The 16,555-nt window shown below is 42.6% G+C and overlaps 2 protein-coding genes across 3 annotated transcripts; one reads left to right on the forward strand and one right to left on the reverse strand.

The window, feature by feature from the left end:
• Positions 1-3,262: 3,262 nt before the first annotated feature.
• cd9a (CD9 molecule a) lies at positions 3,263-10,369 on the forward strand. Of its 2 annotated transcripts, none has more exons than XM_079163666.1 (8): positions 3,263-3,403; positions 7,011-7,113; positions 7,256-7,353; positions 7,828-7,902; positions 8,145-8,246; positions 8,854-8,943; positions 9,293-9,376; positions 9,494-10,369. In XM_079163666.1, the coding sequence occupies exons 1-8, from the start codon at positions 3,335-3,337 to the stop codon at positions 9,557-9,559; spliced, it is 687 nt and encodes a 228-aa protein (XP_079019792.1). In that variant the 5' UTR covers positions 3,263-3,334; the 3' UTR covers positions 9,560-10,369. The 2 variants fall into 2 exon arrangements, with proteins under 2 accessions (XP_079019792.1, XP_079019793.1); XM_079163667.1 differs by lacking the exon at positions 3,263-3,403 and adding an exon at positions 4,933-5,064.
• Positions 10,370-11,559: 1,190 nt separating this feature from the next.
• Positions 11,560-13,844, reverse strand: bbs10 (Bardet-Biedl syndrome 10; the record flags this gene model as incomplete). The annotated part of the gene is made up of 3 exons (XM_079163823.1): positions 11,560-12,457; positions 12,577-13,539; positions 13,630-13,844. 3 exons carry the CDS (start codon positions 13,842-13,844, stop codon positions 11,638-11,640), a joined length of 1,998 nt encoding a protein of 665 aa, XP_079019949.1. The 3' UTR covers positions 11,560-11,637.
• Between the last annotated feature and the right edge of the window lie 2,711 nt (positions 13,845-16,555).

A 16,555-nucleotide genomic window follows, 5' to 3' on the forward strand; every position in this document is an offset into this window, starting at 1 on the left:
CCTCTTCCAACTGACCCCCCACCGGCACTGAGGATCTGCGAAGGGGATGTGAGTCGGCTCTTCCACAGACAGAAGATCAGGAAAGCACCAGGCCCAGACGGTGTGTCACCCTCCTGCCTGAAAGTCTGTGCTGAACAGCTGGCCCCCATCTTCATGCAGATCTTCAACCGATCACTGGAGGTATGTGAAGTCCCCTCCTGCTTCAAACGCTCCACGATCATCCCGGTTCCCAAGAAATCCTCTATCACAGGATTAAATGACTACAGGCCCATCGCCCTGACGTCTGTGGTCATGAAATCCTTTGAGAGACGAGTGTTGACCCATCTGAAGGACATCACAGGGCCCCTGCTGGACCCCCTGCAGTTTGCCTACTGTGGAAACAGGTCGGTGGATGATGCAGTCAGTATGGGAATGCACTACATGCTGCAACACCTCGACTCCCCAGGGTCATATGCAGGGGTTCTGTTTGTGGACTTCAGCTCAGCGTTCAACACCATCATTCCAGCAATACTCCAACCCAAACTCTCCAAGCTCACTGTGCCAGCATCCACCTGTCAGTGGATCACAAACTTCCTGACAGACAGGACGCAGCATGTGAGGCTGGGAAAAATCACATCCAGCACCCGGACTATCAGCACTGGCGCCCCCCCAGGGATGTGTGCTCTCCCCACTGCTCTTCTCCCTCTACACCAACGACTGCACCTCAGAGGACCTGTCTGTTAAACTCCTGAAGTTCGCAGACGACCCAACGGTCATCGGCCTCATCAGGGACGGTGATGAGTCTGCGTTCAGACGGCAGGTTGAACAGCTGGTCCTCTGGTGTGGTCAGAACAACCTGAAGCTAAACAAGCTCAAAACTGTGGAGATGACACTTCAGGAGGAGCCCCCCAACACTGCTCCCCATCACCATATGCAACAACACTGTGTCCGCTGTGGAGACCTTCAAGTTTCTGGGATCCACAATCTCCCAGGACCTGAATTGGGCTCCCAACATCAACACCAATGAGAAAAAACGCCCAGCAGAGGTTGTACTTCCTGTGCCAGCTCAGGAAGTTCAACCTGCCTCAGGAGCTGCTGATCCTGTTTTACTCAGCCATCATCCAGTCTGTTCTCTGCTCCTCTATCACTGTGGGGTTTGGATCGGCCACCAAACAGGACAGAAACAGACTACAACGGATTGTCAGGTCTGCAGAGAGGATCATTGGTTCCAGCCTGCCGTCCATCCTGGACTTGTTCACCTCCAGAGTCAGGAAACGGGCTGGAAAGATCACTGCAGACCCTTCACACCCTGGACACAAGCTGTTCCATTCTGTGATTCTGATTCTGATAGCAAGAAAAGCACGGGTGAAACTAATTTGGTTAACAATGGGTCCGTTCCATTAATTGTCCGAGCACAATACCAGAACCCTGGAGCTAGCTCACTAATTGAAATACAGTTGTTTTTAATACCAATTACACCTGTGTTTTTCCTGCTATGACACCCATCTTCAACCTGAGCACAGGTCTAATCGTCCAGAATAACTGAAAAACACCTGTGTGCGCGTATTGTTAAGAGTTGTAAATGTCGGTAATCAATGGTTGTGATCCAGTAATAAAAAATAATGGGTTTCTCACTTTCTAAAAAGTCTGCAGTTAGAAGTGTTAGCAAGTCAATATATTAATTAAGGGTTCTATAGAAGTGAATTTTAAGTTTTCAAGTCGGCAGTTGTGAATGTTAATGTTGGAAAAACTTAAAGAATGGTCTGTTTAGTCACTGAAACCTAGGCAGCTGCTTCCATAAAGTTTCTGACCTTGTGTTGAACCTTTTCACTAATAGCTATCTCAGCTGTTTTTCTCCAGCATCTTCTAGTGACCTTTCGTCAAGGGAGATAGTAAATTTGTTGTGCATATCAGTATTTACGACGATTTGAGACCGTCTTCCGATATTAGGATAAGATGACCTTTGACAGAACAAATTGTCAAAGGAACAGGTCCAAACGAGGTCCGGACTAAATCATTCTGCTTCAACGCCTTTGCATGTGTTATCTGTATTCCAGAGACTCAGAGACAGACCTCTGAGCAGCAACTTGACGCATAACCTGTATGTGTTTCAACTCTGTTCCTTCTTGCAAGAATAAATGTCCTGTTTAATGATTTTACACCCGGTGTCGAGTAATATTTTTCTAACATAAATTGTTGAAAATGGATTTTGGTCCAGAAGCTCTGCAATGCTTTTCCAGGTGAAAATGATAGTTCATTATGGTGAATTTCTTATTAATGACTGACTATTGATAACTAATCTATAAACCATTAGTAACCTATGTAGACCTATTGTTAAGCATTAATAAAGCCATGAGTTACAATTCATAAATTTGTATAAATTATAGGTAGTGCCCAAAAAACTGTCTGTGGATGTAAAATGCATACCGCAGCAGAAATGGTTAGAAATATTGATGCAGAAAAACAACATCCAATACAAATACCATGAGATGATACTACAAAAAAGTCAAATTTATGACTTGGATAATAAGAGGTTGGTCACTTTGTGTTTGTTTGTGGTGTGAGCTGTCTCTCTGATCGCGTGGACATACTCGTGCACCGTGTTCATTCATGTACAATAAATTCAATCCGTGAACGCGTCTTTCTTATTCTGGGAGAATTACGTCATCGCACAGCCGAGGCTGCTGCAGGAATTTGCGGTCAAAAAGCCCACCGCAGGCTGCTTCTCAGGGCATTGTTGTATGCAGGAAGGACACACGCTGAGCACAGACTATAGATTCCCTATCAGAGCTATTAGGCTACCATTTCAAAATGAAGTAATCTGTAATCTCATTTTGGAGACACAAGATAGAAATAGTGCAATAAGTATATAACTTGCTTATTCCTACTTAGTGTTGCAAATGCTATTACAAGCCCCTATATGAAATGATGATGGCTATGACAGTGAGGCAAAAGCCATAAAAATGCGAAAGAATGTTAACATCGTTACATCACTGAAAAGTCCCACAAAAAAGATCCTGCAGGAGTATTAGGCCTTTGCTTAATACTAAGTATTGCTAAAAAATGTGTGTTATTTTAATGAAGCAAACGGGTTGCAAAATTTCAAAAAAGAAAGTAACAAAATACATTTGTAAGGGGAAAAAAGAGAGAGAAAAGCTTCAGGAGGCTTTGCCTTTGCAGTCCGTTATGTGTGGGGGCGGACACTTCAGGCGCGCACAGCACGGCGCGCGTAGCAGTGCTTGCGCGTCGGCAAATAACCTCATTCTGCATACTGACTGTTATTTAGAAGGTCTTCTACCGTAGGTCTGAATTAGGGGATACCAGCAGAAGTGAGGTCCGTAGCTCAAGTACCGCCATGGCTGCGCTGTCGGGAGGAGAAATGTGCGTCAAATACCTGATGTTTGCCTTCAACCTGATATTCTGGGTGAGTTTAAAGCGAGTAAATGTAGCGGTCTCATATAAGCATGCATCCTGCTTGTATTTCATGTGTGTGAGTAAGAGAGAGCTTTGCGTGCAGGTTCACTATTCACTATAGTGAATTAAATGACATGGAGTCCCAGATGCAGAACCGTAAGCGTCCTCCTCGTTTGCTAATCACAATAGGCTATATTCTGGGGTGCCCTACGCATTCTTTTTAGCTTGCCACCACCAAACACAAAGTGTCCCAATACGCGTGGAGACCGAGCTGGCTGGAGGAATAATCCCCAGTGGCCAAGTGACCCAGTTCTACGGCGCAGACTTAACTCTGGAGTTTGTGCGCACGGCATTTTAATAATTACAATGGGAGGGGGAGGGGGAGGGGGGAGGGTTTATTGTGGTGGCGAATGATATACTGATATAATAATAATTAAGACTTCTGCTCCCTCACGTGATGTGAGGAGTTGCGCATGCAAGCCAGCCTGTGTGTGTGTGTGTGAATGAATCCTGGATATCCCGTAAGGGTATTTGTGTCCTACTAAGCCTGCAGGGTGTGTCTGGTTGTGACTGTTTGTTTGTGATCTCTGTATGTGTGTGTGGTTTCGAATGGATGCTTTGCCCTTTTATGAACGTTTATAAAGTGTGCCGCTATAGATAGAACCAAGGGTAACTATTCATTACAGGGCAGACAGGGATTTCCCAATGTGTGTGTGTATGTATGTGTGAGCGAGAGAGAGAGAAAGAGAGAGAGAGAGAGACAGAGAGACAGAGAGAGAAAATGACCCAGGCAACACAACCAAAGAGATTCAAAAATGCCAAAACTGACGATTTGTCAAATAATAATAATAATAATAATAATAATAATAATAATAATAATAATTAACCACAGTGTCAGTGTAGTGCACTTCTTGTCCGTCATTCAGAGTCAATGGAAAGCCTGCTCAAAAATCACACCCACATATACAGTATATATATAAATGCAGATGTTCCCCATTCATGGAGGATTGAGCAGGAAGTGAAGATATGACACACTGGTCATAGCCGTGCTCATGCAGCCACAAATCACATGACACAGATATCTGATCTCAGCTCTGTCTGCACACAACAGGAGTGTCCATGCAAAGTTTTGTGTCAATGCATCTAGAGCAGGGTTCAAATACCTTGCTTTTAATAAAAGCAGCTTCTGGGAGTAGGAGTGGGAAGTAGTTATATTTCAGAGCTATAGTCACACACGGTTCAGACACCAGAGCAGTAAATATTCTGCTAGGTATAGTACTTAAAGGTTTTATGTCATCGTGCCTCAACAGAGCCCTCTGTGCTGCTACCTCCCAGATCATAAAAACCTGTATGCCTGCACAACCTGCACCAATGCAGGAGTCAAAGACACAAACTGTGCAGGCATGGACATGTTGCAAAAGAGAGAAAGGAGCACTGGGAATGATTCATATCACATACACGAGGAACTCTCTTGACACTCCCTATATCAGGTGATAGTTTGAAGGTGTGGTCATGAAAAGCGGACAACATTATATTTCACTTCCTGTCTGAGAAGAAGTTAGTTATTACCTACTCATAGTAGTGCATTGTGTATACGGAATCAGCATGACTTTCACTTGGGGAATAAAGTGTGTGAAATATGCCATGTTTGTCTTCAACTTTTTCTTTTGGGTAGGTGTGCTTTACTTTTTTATTGTTGTGTCTTAATGTGTTGTGTGCCAGTGTGTGTGTGAGAACAAGAGAGAGAGAGAGAGAGAGAGAGAGAGAGAGAGAGAGGCGGAGAAGCTTCCTTTTGTACATTCGTCCTTTTTGTGGTTTGCTGTAATCTGCCATTTTGTTCATACAATGGAACATACAAAAAGATTAAACAGAAAGTATTCACAGTGAAAAAGCTCAAAAGAACAGTAGAATATATACAGAAATACGCGCCCCTACTGAATAAAACAGACTGCCATCTTTCAGTTAGGCTCTCACTGTTAAATAGTCACTGACTTGTCTATGCTGACGAGCCCTGTAAGGAAGTATATCAACAATACACAATATGGCACCCGTGTAAAATACAGACGTTTATGCATGTTTGTTCTCATGTTATGTAAAAAGACAAGTACTGCAGATGTAATAACATGCGTACATAATAACATGCATGCAGCTATGTGTCGATGGAATCACATGCTACTCTGTCTCTGTATTAAATAACTATACTGATGAATAAGGGAATGTGTGAGAGTTTTACTCTCATGTCTCTCTTCTCTGATTGTGAGACTGGTCTTGTTTTCTAGGTAGATACACATGCGCACATTCTGCAGATAGACACATTGACACGCACACATGACAGCATTTCATGCTCCCCATCAATGTGTTTTAATACCACGATCAAGATCTGATAGATGAGGAGTGAAAAATGTCTGTCTCCAGATCTATCCATATGATATCCATGTGGTGCAACATCTAAATGGTAATGAATTGTGATGTGTGTAGATGATTACCAATGTTTGTTGTATATTGATATGCAGTTGTATATAAGAGTTGCTGAATAAGAGTCTTTGGTGATTGGGCAACGGCTTTAAATGATCGCTCTCACCTGATGTGTAGCCTCATGAAGCCAGAATATGAAGTCACCTCAGTGGAGACAACATGCTGGTGTTGGTAAAGAGTTAGAGTTAGACCGCGGAAAACTCTTCCTGGACTGAGAACTGAAACAAAAAATGTTTGTTAGGGTGAGACTGTAATGGTAAAAAATATATATCAGTATCATGAAATGGTTAGAAACATTAGAAGAACAGAGGTAGAGACATTTAGCTCTGTCCATACATGGGGTAAGAACAGATAGCTCTGTGTCGACATGATTTATGATCAGATCAGGAACTGAGAGTTACTGTTTACTTTAGAGGACTGTAGAGACAGACACAGGAAGATGATCAAAGGGTCACACTGGGGGTTTGTTCCTGTCCTGGGGATGTTTGGGTTAATGTAAATGAGAATGACAATGAGATCAATGGAAAATGGGAGATCAGATCAACCAGCGTAAGACACCTTTGACCTGTCTAGAGGAGGAGACTGTTCCTGCTTTAGTATATAGTGTGTGAGGATTTGAACTGATGTAGAAGAATGCTCCCAGCAGTCTGTGTGAAGAGCTGTGTTGGGGGATTCTCCCTCTTGCAAGAGAATAAATGGAAAAGGACAACTTTGAATGATTTGGAGACTTGGATTATTTTGATTTGCGAATATCACTCTCTTCTCCCGATTAACATAAAAATATTCTACGACAAGACCTAGATAAGGCTTCCAGGGCAATGTCAGTGCACATTTGAAATGACAAGTGGGAGCAGCTGATAGAAGAAGAGTTTTAAAATTCAGACAGCAACAAGATAATTGTTATTTGGTGTGGTGAAATCATAATCTGCTAAATGAGTTGACAACATGCATAATCATGGCGTGTGCTTACTTCCTCTCCGAACATATATTGATCTTAATTTCTCACTGTTACACTCTCTATAATGATTAATCCTACTACTGTACATTTTAGACTGACCATGTACAGTGTGCACAATGCATTTAGTGTGGTTATAACTAATTACAGTGCTGTATGACAACATCTAAATGTGTTTGTGTTTCAGCTTGCAGGCACTGCTGTCTTTGCTATAGGCCTGTGGCTAAGATTAGACTCAAAGACCAAAGGCCTGTTTGAAGGACCAGATTCTCCATATGTGTTTTACACAGGTAAGATCCTCTTAGTCCTTGAGCTGGACACATTACCCATTCTCATTTAAGCAAAGGTAAAAGCACAGTTTGGGATTATGTGAGCTCTGCTAAACACAAAATGCGCTTGAATGCATCTCTGATATTCTATCTGTACGTGTAGGTGTATATATCCTGATTGGAGCTGGAGCACTGATGATGGTGGTGGGTTTTCTGGGATGTTGTGGAGCCATCCAGGAGTCCCCCTGTATGCTGGGACTGGTTTGTACCACTTGTTCTTCTTCATGTAGCTTTTGACTTAACTAACAGAGGATTTAACCTCTTTAGAAACCACAAGTTTCTTTCTCTCTGTCTGAGTTATTTTTGAAATGTTTTTGTAGTGATCTCACTCAGCAGAACTTGGACTTGCTATCTAATTTAAGCAAGTGTGGATTGAGGACTGACCTTGGGCTCGCTAAGAAATATGAGCTACATTCAGTTTACTGAACAGTATCAAGGCCAGAGAAGAGTCTCTAGATTTCCTTACATTAGTTCCCCTCCTCCCTCCCGTCCTATCTGGCCCTAATCTTCTTGCACTAAATCTCTCAGGAGGAGGAGCCTATGTAAATTGGTTTCAGCTACACTCAAATGACCTCACTTGTTCACACATGCGCGTAAAAGACATGAGCACATGCATGCATGGAGGCACACATTCACACTATCAGCTGAGTTTAATTCTGTCTCTCCGTTTTGCAGTTCTTTTTCTTCCTGCTTGTCATATTTGCCATTGAGGTTGCGGCTGGAATCTGGGCATTTTCCAACCAAAGCAAGGTAACGTACATGTTTAAATTATGTTACATTGATCATTTTATTTGTATTCAACTTTTCAACAAAGTCACAAGCACTGTGCATATTTAAAGAAGTACATTAGCAGTGCAATAAGAAGAAAAAAACACATTGTAGAGACAAAATACGAGCCATAAACTAAAATAAATCAGAAAATGAAGGGTACAGCAATGCAAAGAGAGTTATGTAAATAAAGTGATTGTTCCCGGTTTGCTGCTGTGTTGCAGGTGGTGAATGATATCACATCGTTCTACAAACAGACCTACAATAACTACAAGGAGACAGGGGATGAGCGACTCAAAGAGACTCTGCGGATGATTCAAACCGGGGTGAGCATCGTCTGCTTCGATATCATTTCAGACTGACTCAGATCATATCTAAAAGGAATTTGGCACAAAAGGTATTTTCAAGCAAATGTTTATTTCATGTCACCTAGCAATGATTTTCAAAACTCTCCACAACAAGTATTATCCACAGTGTTTACGATGACTAGAAGTTGCAGATTCAGCAAATGACCGTAAAGGACAAGTTCAGCATTTTAGGGAATAAGCTCATTCACTTTCTTCGTGAGTGTGCTTAAAGGCAATTAGCCTGTAAAGACTGGAAGGATGGGGCAACAGCCTCCAAACGTCAAAAACGAGCCTACCAGCACCTCTAAAGCTCACTAATGAACATGTAGAATCTTACATGTTTCATTTGTGGACTGTTATGTAAAAAAACACATTTGTTGTTTAAGAGAGAGGTTTAAGCTGTAACTGGTTCTTGCTGAACATTTGATGCATCCAGTATTCCTGTGCAGTGTGACGACAAAACTTTGGGGACTAAAAACTTGAAGCAAAATGTTGAACTATTCCTTTTAAAACACTTAGCATTAGAGATTTGTGTTTTTCCTTCCGCCGTCTTGTTTTCAAGCTGTGCCTTTGTGTATGTCTACAGCTGAACTGTTGCGGGCCAACTGGTTCTGTAGTAGAGTCTGACAAAGACATCTGTCCCCGGGGAGAGCCACTTGAGGTGCTCATTACGAAGGTACAACGACCCTCAATGTCTGTATAGATTGGATGCACACACTGCCAAGTGCTTCCGTCAAGAGCTGAAGAAAGAAAAACAATCAATACGAGAGAGCATCTAACAGATGTCAGACATGTTTTAGCCGAGAGCTGGATTACCGTTTGTCAAATTAATAATGATGGTTTATTATAGTAATTTATTAGTCTTCCTCTTTGCAGAATCATTTCCTCAATTGCCTTGCAGTGTTACTATAGCAACAATGGTTTACTGGAGCCTGCATGCTCCCAAGCCGTCTGTGCCACACCACAAATCATGTTTCGGCATAGGTTCGGAGGAAGTTGAAAGGATTTGTGCTTGTGTGTTGCAGAGCTGCCCTGACGCCATTGATGAGGTGTTTGACTCCAAACTACACATCATAGGAGGAGTGGGCATCACCATCGGTATTGTTATGGTAAGTGTGGTGTTAACTGTAACTCATCGAATTTCAGTGTCCGCTGCCCCGGCGGATGAACGCAGTGCAGAAATAATCTTAACACAAACACAATGTACGTCTCCCTCTCTTTCATAGGTGTTTGGGATGATCTTTAGCATGCTCCTGTGCTGCGCCATCAGGAAGTCTCGGGAGGTGGTGTGACACCAACCATCACGTCCCAGAGTCTTTTTTTAATGTTGCATGATGTCATTCGAGTCACATGACTCCCCACTGCCAATAGAAACACCACTTGTTCAAGGAAAGGCTGGGTGCAGATATTTCAGATTATTACATAATCCATCAGTTATAACTGTGCTGCTGACACTTAAACCCAGCTTGTGATGTGGTTATTAGGCCCAACTATAGAATGGGTGTCATCTGTTCTTCAGTGGCAATGTAGTGCAGAAATTTGTAATTCTGTGGTCATTTGATTGAAATTAGTGTTTGTGTGAACTGCTAATTATCTAAACAAAAGATCATATTATTGTATACTGATCACACTTCTATTGCTATCACTTGGGGTCACCTACCGGACGGTAGAGTCATGGATCAGGGCCATGAAAAAGGCAACCACTACCACTTCAGCACAATACAGCAGCAGCCAATGACATTATTTTTCTTACAAAACTCAAACTCAAACCACGGTGACTAGTAGCCAATTCAATGCCGAGCTGTGAACTGCGGTGACCGAGTAGCATCTTAGTTCCTTCATTGTGACATGTGTTCCCTTTTTTACTCACCCTTTACAAAAAAACGCCTTTCATTTTTGTCACGTTTTGTAAATGTCTTCTTTTTTATTTGTAAAAGATTGATAAAGTTTGTGGTTATATAGTACATGTGGTTTAATATGTGGTTTGTATTTTATAATGTTATTTTTATTTTACAGAGATTGGGTTGATTTATACCATATACACTATGTTTCACAGAGACAAATATTAATGACAACCAAATAAACCAAAATGTACTGACTGAGTCGGCTCTGAGGGGTTATATTATGACACACAATCACTCACGCACACACACACACACACACACACACACAGTAAAAGAGACAAATGAGCTGTAATGTTTCATTCAGCCTATTCTCAAAAGGTCAGTGAGTGAAGTTCATTAACTAGAAAGAAAAATCTTCACTATTAGATTGATGCATTAGCAGATAGTCTCCGCTCGGTATGTTAGATTTAGCTGTGTAGGATATAAGGAGCATGTAAGGGTTAGAAATAGAGGCCTTGATAAGACTGAAAACAACCTCCAGCTTTTTCTTTTTGTGTGCGCAGTGGGAAAAAAACATTCTGAATACTTCCCTCAGCTTCCCCCTCTTTGATACTTGGGACCGACAAGTGTGACTCATAGTTTGATCAAAGCACAAACCAAGCCATGAGCTGTCTTTGTTTCTGAGTAATGCCGTCCCAATTAAACTGCGGAACATCTGTTTTTAAAACTAGGTGCACACACTGATTACAGTAAACAGTGCACAATTATGTATGATAGTTAATCTAACCATTTTTAATGACTCACTATTTTACCAAAAAGAGGTGAGAATAGAGTTGAGAGTTCCTCTTCTGATTATAGCGCAAGGAAGTGCACTTTGATTTGGTTGTTGATAGCTGGGTGTTGACCTCCCAGACACCCCACCCCCACGATAGAGATAACGCTGATTATAAAAAGGAGTGTGTATATATACGTGAGACGATGTCTCCATGTTGTTCTGTGCGTAGGCCTTTTATGTAACAGAATGTGTTGGCCAGGGGAAGAGGGCAGGAAACTGAGATAAGAAAGAGAAATGTGGAGAAAAAAAAAGGAACCCTAATGAGAACTCAGGAGGAAAGAGGCCAACATCCACATTTACTCACTCACACTACTTCACATTAACACAGTAGATAAAGACTAAACTATTTGGTAAACAACGGCACATTCTGTCCCATACAGAGATCAACACTAAGTTGTTTGATGTTTTCTTTTTTTTTTACTGTTATTGCCAAACCCAACCTTGATACAGGACGGACAGGTTGGTACAGTGGCACCATAACATTTTGTTTGCCAATAAAGTGAACCACACAACAGTGCTGCCATGAAATGTAGTTTACTATTTCAGTGGAAGTATAAACTTGCATTACAAATATAAAAACAAACACTGTGGACATAAAAACAAACGTCTGTAACAATATATTCAAATGATACCTGAGTAAGTGTTGAGAGAAAATATGTGTATGGATTTCCTCTTGGGACATAATACAATCTCAGTCTTCTGCCTCGTCCTCAGTGCCCTCCCAGGAAGTGTTAGGAAGTCTGTGTGACTGGGTGTGTAAGGCAGTGTGTGTGTGCAGCACGGTGTCCACCCGGAGAAGACTTGAGACACACTGCAGCACGGCCAAAAGTACCTGGTATTTACAGGAGACAGATTCAAGGCCCGAATCCGACATAAAAACTTTTGGTGACACGTCAGCTTCTCTGCAACAATGCTTGGTTAGTTTACCTTCCTCTAGAGGACATTCACAATCAACCCCGACCCCTATGAGGATTGTGTTGTGTTCCTGTTTGTGTGCGAGGCTGAAAGGGTGCGAAGGATTTTGAACAAAGCTCAGGAGTCTGGTTTGAGTCTGCAGGAAGCGTCGTGGACTGTGCGAGTAAATCTGTCGAGGCACGCTCAGTAGAGCATTTGCCAAGAGCTGGGAAACAGCAGAGACACCCATCGTCGTGTCATCAGAAATTGAGCAACTGCTGCCATGCTGTAGGAGGGCATGGCTTAAGAGAAACTCAAATGTCCCACCAGCAGGTATAACACAGCCTGGCTCCAACACACACTGCTTGAAGGGAGTTGCATTGGGGATCTGATTGTCCATATGTAAAGATGTGCTTTTGTTTGACTGCCGGGTCCTCTCTGATGCTGTAGTTGCAGTGACACCCATGGGCTCCCAGGTTGAAAGTAGCATGCGAATAGCATCTCGAAGCGCACAAGCATACTGGTCAGTTTGCCCTTCCCCCAGGCCACAAATGACCAGACTACAGGGTTTGAGCGTCACCCTTTCCTCTGAATCATGGAAAGCCACATGGACATACCTGTGGTAGAGAAGAAGAAGAAAAGAAAAAAACTTGTGTAATCCAATACTTATTGTATCATATGTGTGATTTGGCTTATACACAGTGGATGAGAGGGAAAGAGAGACATGTTTTCATACCTATGGGCTCCCAGCAGTATAGGTCTGCAAAAGGTCAGTGTAGCAACGTGCTCTGGTTCAATCATCCAGCAGCCTCTGACAGGTGTGGCCCCACTTAGCCTGGCAAAGAGAGACAGCTCGTCCTCACTGACACACTCCACAATGGACATCTCTGCCTGTGCAGCCAAGGCCAGGACAGCCGCAGACTGTTTCACCGCAGACAGGAGCACAGAGACACCCAAACTCTGCAGGTTCGCAATGACACGCTCCAGTGACCTTTCTGCCCAGGCGCTAAACTGCACAATGTTTCTCTGCTTCCCTTCTTCTCCGCACCCCAGCTCCAGCACTTCTTCTGCACGGAGCAATTTTGGCTGCAGGAACCCAGTGAAAACGACCGCTTTAACTGGCTGGTGGTCAGTCCGAGGGCAGGGTGCAGCAAAGTCCCTGTGAATGACTTGCCCCTGAATCAAACGGGAGCAACTAATAGGGAAGCCTGACACAGGTGTATGCAAGGCAGCCAAGTTGTCCTTTACAAAGTGAAGTGACGAGGAAGGTATGTCATTTTCAAACTTCCAGTGAGTGAGCAGCTCACAGGTGAGGTTGCTCATTAAGTCGCAGTGGGTGCGACCCAGACGTGAATGAAAGAAGGACGCCAGCAGAGTTTGAACACAGTGATTGTTTGTGTGCGCCTGTAATTGTGTTTGCGTAGTAAAATCCTCCCAAGAAAGACAGCTTCCATACGGGACCACTCCTACGGCAATGAGATCATGCAGCTCCTCCAATGCAAATGCCAGCATCTTGTCAGCCAAGTGCCTGGCAGCGGCCGCCTCTGCTGCTGCCGTGGAGTTATAGGCGTGAGACACATTAGGCTCCTTGCAGGCCGTTGTGTGAATTATCCGTAGTAATGACGCCATCAGCAGTATGAATGTCTTGGACCCATCACCTGTTACGGTGCTGTGTTTCAAGACACACTCCACCACCATCCTAAAATGAGAAACACACAAATGCATCACAAAACAAAAGGACCCTTGACAAAGACCACGAAAGAGAGAGAGAGAGTGTAGTGTGCGTTACCTGGCCAGTGGATGCTCCAGTCGTAGTGCAGTGAGAATGCGAGTCCCACTGCGGCTCAACATGGCCCGCCCTGTGTCTTGTGTGAACAGCACCTGTCCTCCTTCAGGGCCAAAACTGCGGCGGACGACTGACTCCAACACACACACAGTCTGCAGAACATGTTCCAGGTGAAGATGCTCCACCGGCAGCATCCCCGCACCCTGAAAGGCACACATGCTGAGGACACAGACACAGTATTTTTATTCTTTTGATTTATCGCCATAGGCAGTATTCAGATAGAAGTTTTTGGCTTGTGATGAAAATCAATAGAGGGGAACATACCAGAGGTATTCAACTATTATTGGCTAAAAATGCTGCAAGTGGGCACAAAAGGATAAACAAAATCATGTATGCAGCACGGTTGTACTCTGCCAACATTTGACACATGGCAGATGTCTTACATCACGTTTTCAGTTTCAAATGTTAATGAATCACTACCGCGTTAAGACAGCCTGGCTTTAAACTGCAGTTCACAGAATGAGTATGCATTACTCATAATAATATATATCTGTTCACAACATAATACACATCCACTAAACAGTGATTTATAATGTTTTAATCATACTGTCATATATTATTCAGTATAGTGTATGACAAATTGTATGTATACTATATAAGTAATGCACTGCATGCATGTATGCAATGTGTGGTACAGTCTGTATAGAGACACAACATTGAACTTTAACCAACAGCCTGCTCTATGCTATATGCTAGATAGCATTTTAGCATCTGCTATCTAGCTAGTTAGCTGAACGGATACGGTGAATTAGTAAGCGACAGCGGCTAAGCTTATTCTATCATACACCATAAAGATGGCTTAAAGGCACAACTTTCTAACTGTAAGACAAACAAAAAGAATCCGTTTCTTCCCTAGAACTTGATGCTTTAATCTGAGAGAACTCACCATCAGTCCAGCAGGAACGCGTTCTCTGTATCCTAGAGACGAGGCTTCTTCTGTGGTTTGTGACGTGGATGTAATTTAAGTTCAGAAATGACTGTTGCCCCCTAGCGAGTGGAGGTATGAGCTGTTTTGATATCCCTACAACCAAGATCATGTTTGTAAATTGATGTAAACAATATATAACACTGTTATATATTATTAAAAAAGAAAACATCTTTTTTTTGTTGTTGTTTACCAGTCTGAGGTAGTTAATATGTCACCTCTTGCTGTGGTTGAATTCGCCCGGGGCCGCTGCTGCATGCACTTACAATCACCGACTAAACTATACGTTCAGCTACTTGGAAGATGGAGTAGATATCAATTTAACTTCTCTGCGGTTCAGTGATGCCATGAAATCATCAGGAACAATCTCAATAGTTTGTAGGTCATGAACATTGTTGTTTTTTAAACACAGTGTAGGGAGAAATGGCCGTGGTATTGAAAGGTTTTACAGTAGCTCATTTAAAAGGAGTTGACGAAGGTAATTGGAAAATGAGTCTCTCCCCGGCGCTGTGTATTGTTGGAGTCCCCCACAGGTCTGTGTTGAGGCCCATTAGAGGGACATCTGGAAGACAGATACTGTCTACAAACACACACACAAACACTAATACTGGGTCCTCCTGCTATAAGGGATTGCACGGAAACACATGGCAGCATCCATGATCAAAGGGAAGCGTAAATATAGATTTTTTAAAAAGCAGGAGCATTGTTTCTCAATGCTGTTTGAAATCAATACAGAAATCTGGAGGCTCTCTGTAATTTCATTATTTCCTTTGATTTAAACTCAACTTTCATTGAAGTATTTGGTGCGTAATCGACAGCTAATTTGCCTTTTCTCCCCATTTTTCTTTTTTTTCTTACCAGAAGCTTTTATGAACTAAACGTGCCGTTACAAAACCAATTCATACGAGCGTTTTTCTGACCTGCCATCAACTAAAACTGCTTGGTTATGGTGAGGGAAAGATGAAAGTATGAAGGCTGAAAGAATCTAACTTTGACTGTTTTAGGAATTCAAATTACACTTTTGACGCCCGACCGTCTATCCCGACCTCGTCCCTTAGTTTGAATTATCTCGCTGCAGGGAAACACCTTTGGGGCATGTGGGAGTGAATATCAGTTTTAATTGGGGGTTGTCAAAGTCTCACGTGTCTGTTTGTTATTAAGATTTGTCTGAGTTATGACTGAGAAGGAATATGAATGTGGACACAAATTGCAGCAATTGGGTGCTAAGAGTTTTAAAGTAATTGCCCTTCATCCCAAGCAGCATATTTATTCTGAACCTCACGTCTCTCCCTCCGTGCCCCCTCTTCATCTCTCCTGCACCTCCCTGGGGAACGGCGCCTCACAACCTGCTCCTCTAAAAAAAAATTATTATTATTTTTTTCCACCAATTGTAATGCTAATAATAAATAGATAAGACCAGTTGTGTATTTAGCAAACAGGGATTTTTGTACATAATTATAAACACAATTTTCTCTGCATAAGTAATATTATCCCCACCCCACACAGTCCCATAAATCAAACCACGAGCGTGAAAAAGGGGGCTGTTCTCATTCGCCAGACTCCATCTACACAGCACAACTGAGTACAGATGGTGAGGGAAATAAAAGCCAGTTTAGTTTCCCAATGCGTCATTAATACAAGCAATGACCCCCCCAAACTTGGCAGCGGCACAGCGACTCTGGGTTGCCAGATTTACCTTCTTACTCAGCACCTCAAAGTCCCATGCAGTGCCTCGTGTTAGTGCAGAAAAGTGAAATAACAAGTCACACACATGAGAAAAGTCACGTGCTTTTTTCACATCATTTGTTGCAATTATTGCTTCATGTACAGTTTGAAAAGGTGTTCATGTTGATCTTTTTAATTGTGAATTTACATAGAAACAAAAGACGTTTGCATCTGAACGTGTCCAGAATGTGGTTTGAATTTATAGGCAGATGCTTATGT

This window comes from Pholis gunnellus, assembly GCF_910591455.1.
Source record: "Pholis gunnellus genome assembly, chromosome: 7".
Lineage (NCBI taxonomy): Eukaryota > Metazoa > Chordata > Actinopteri > Perciformes > Pholidae > Pholis > Pholis gunnellus.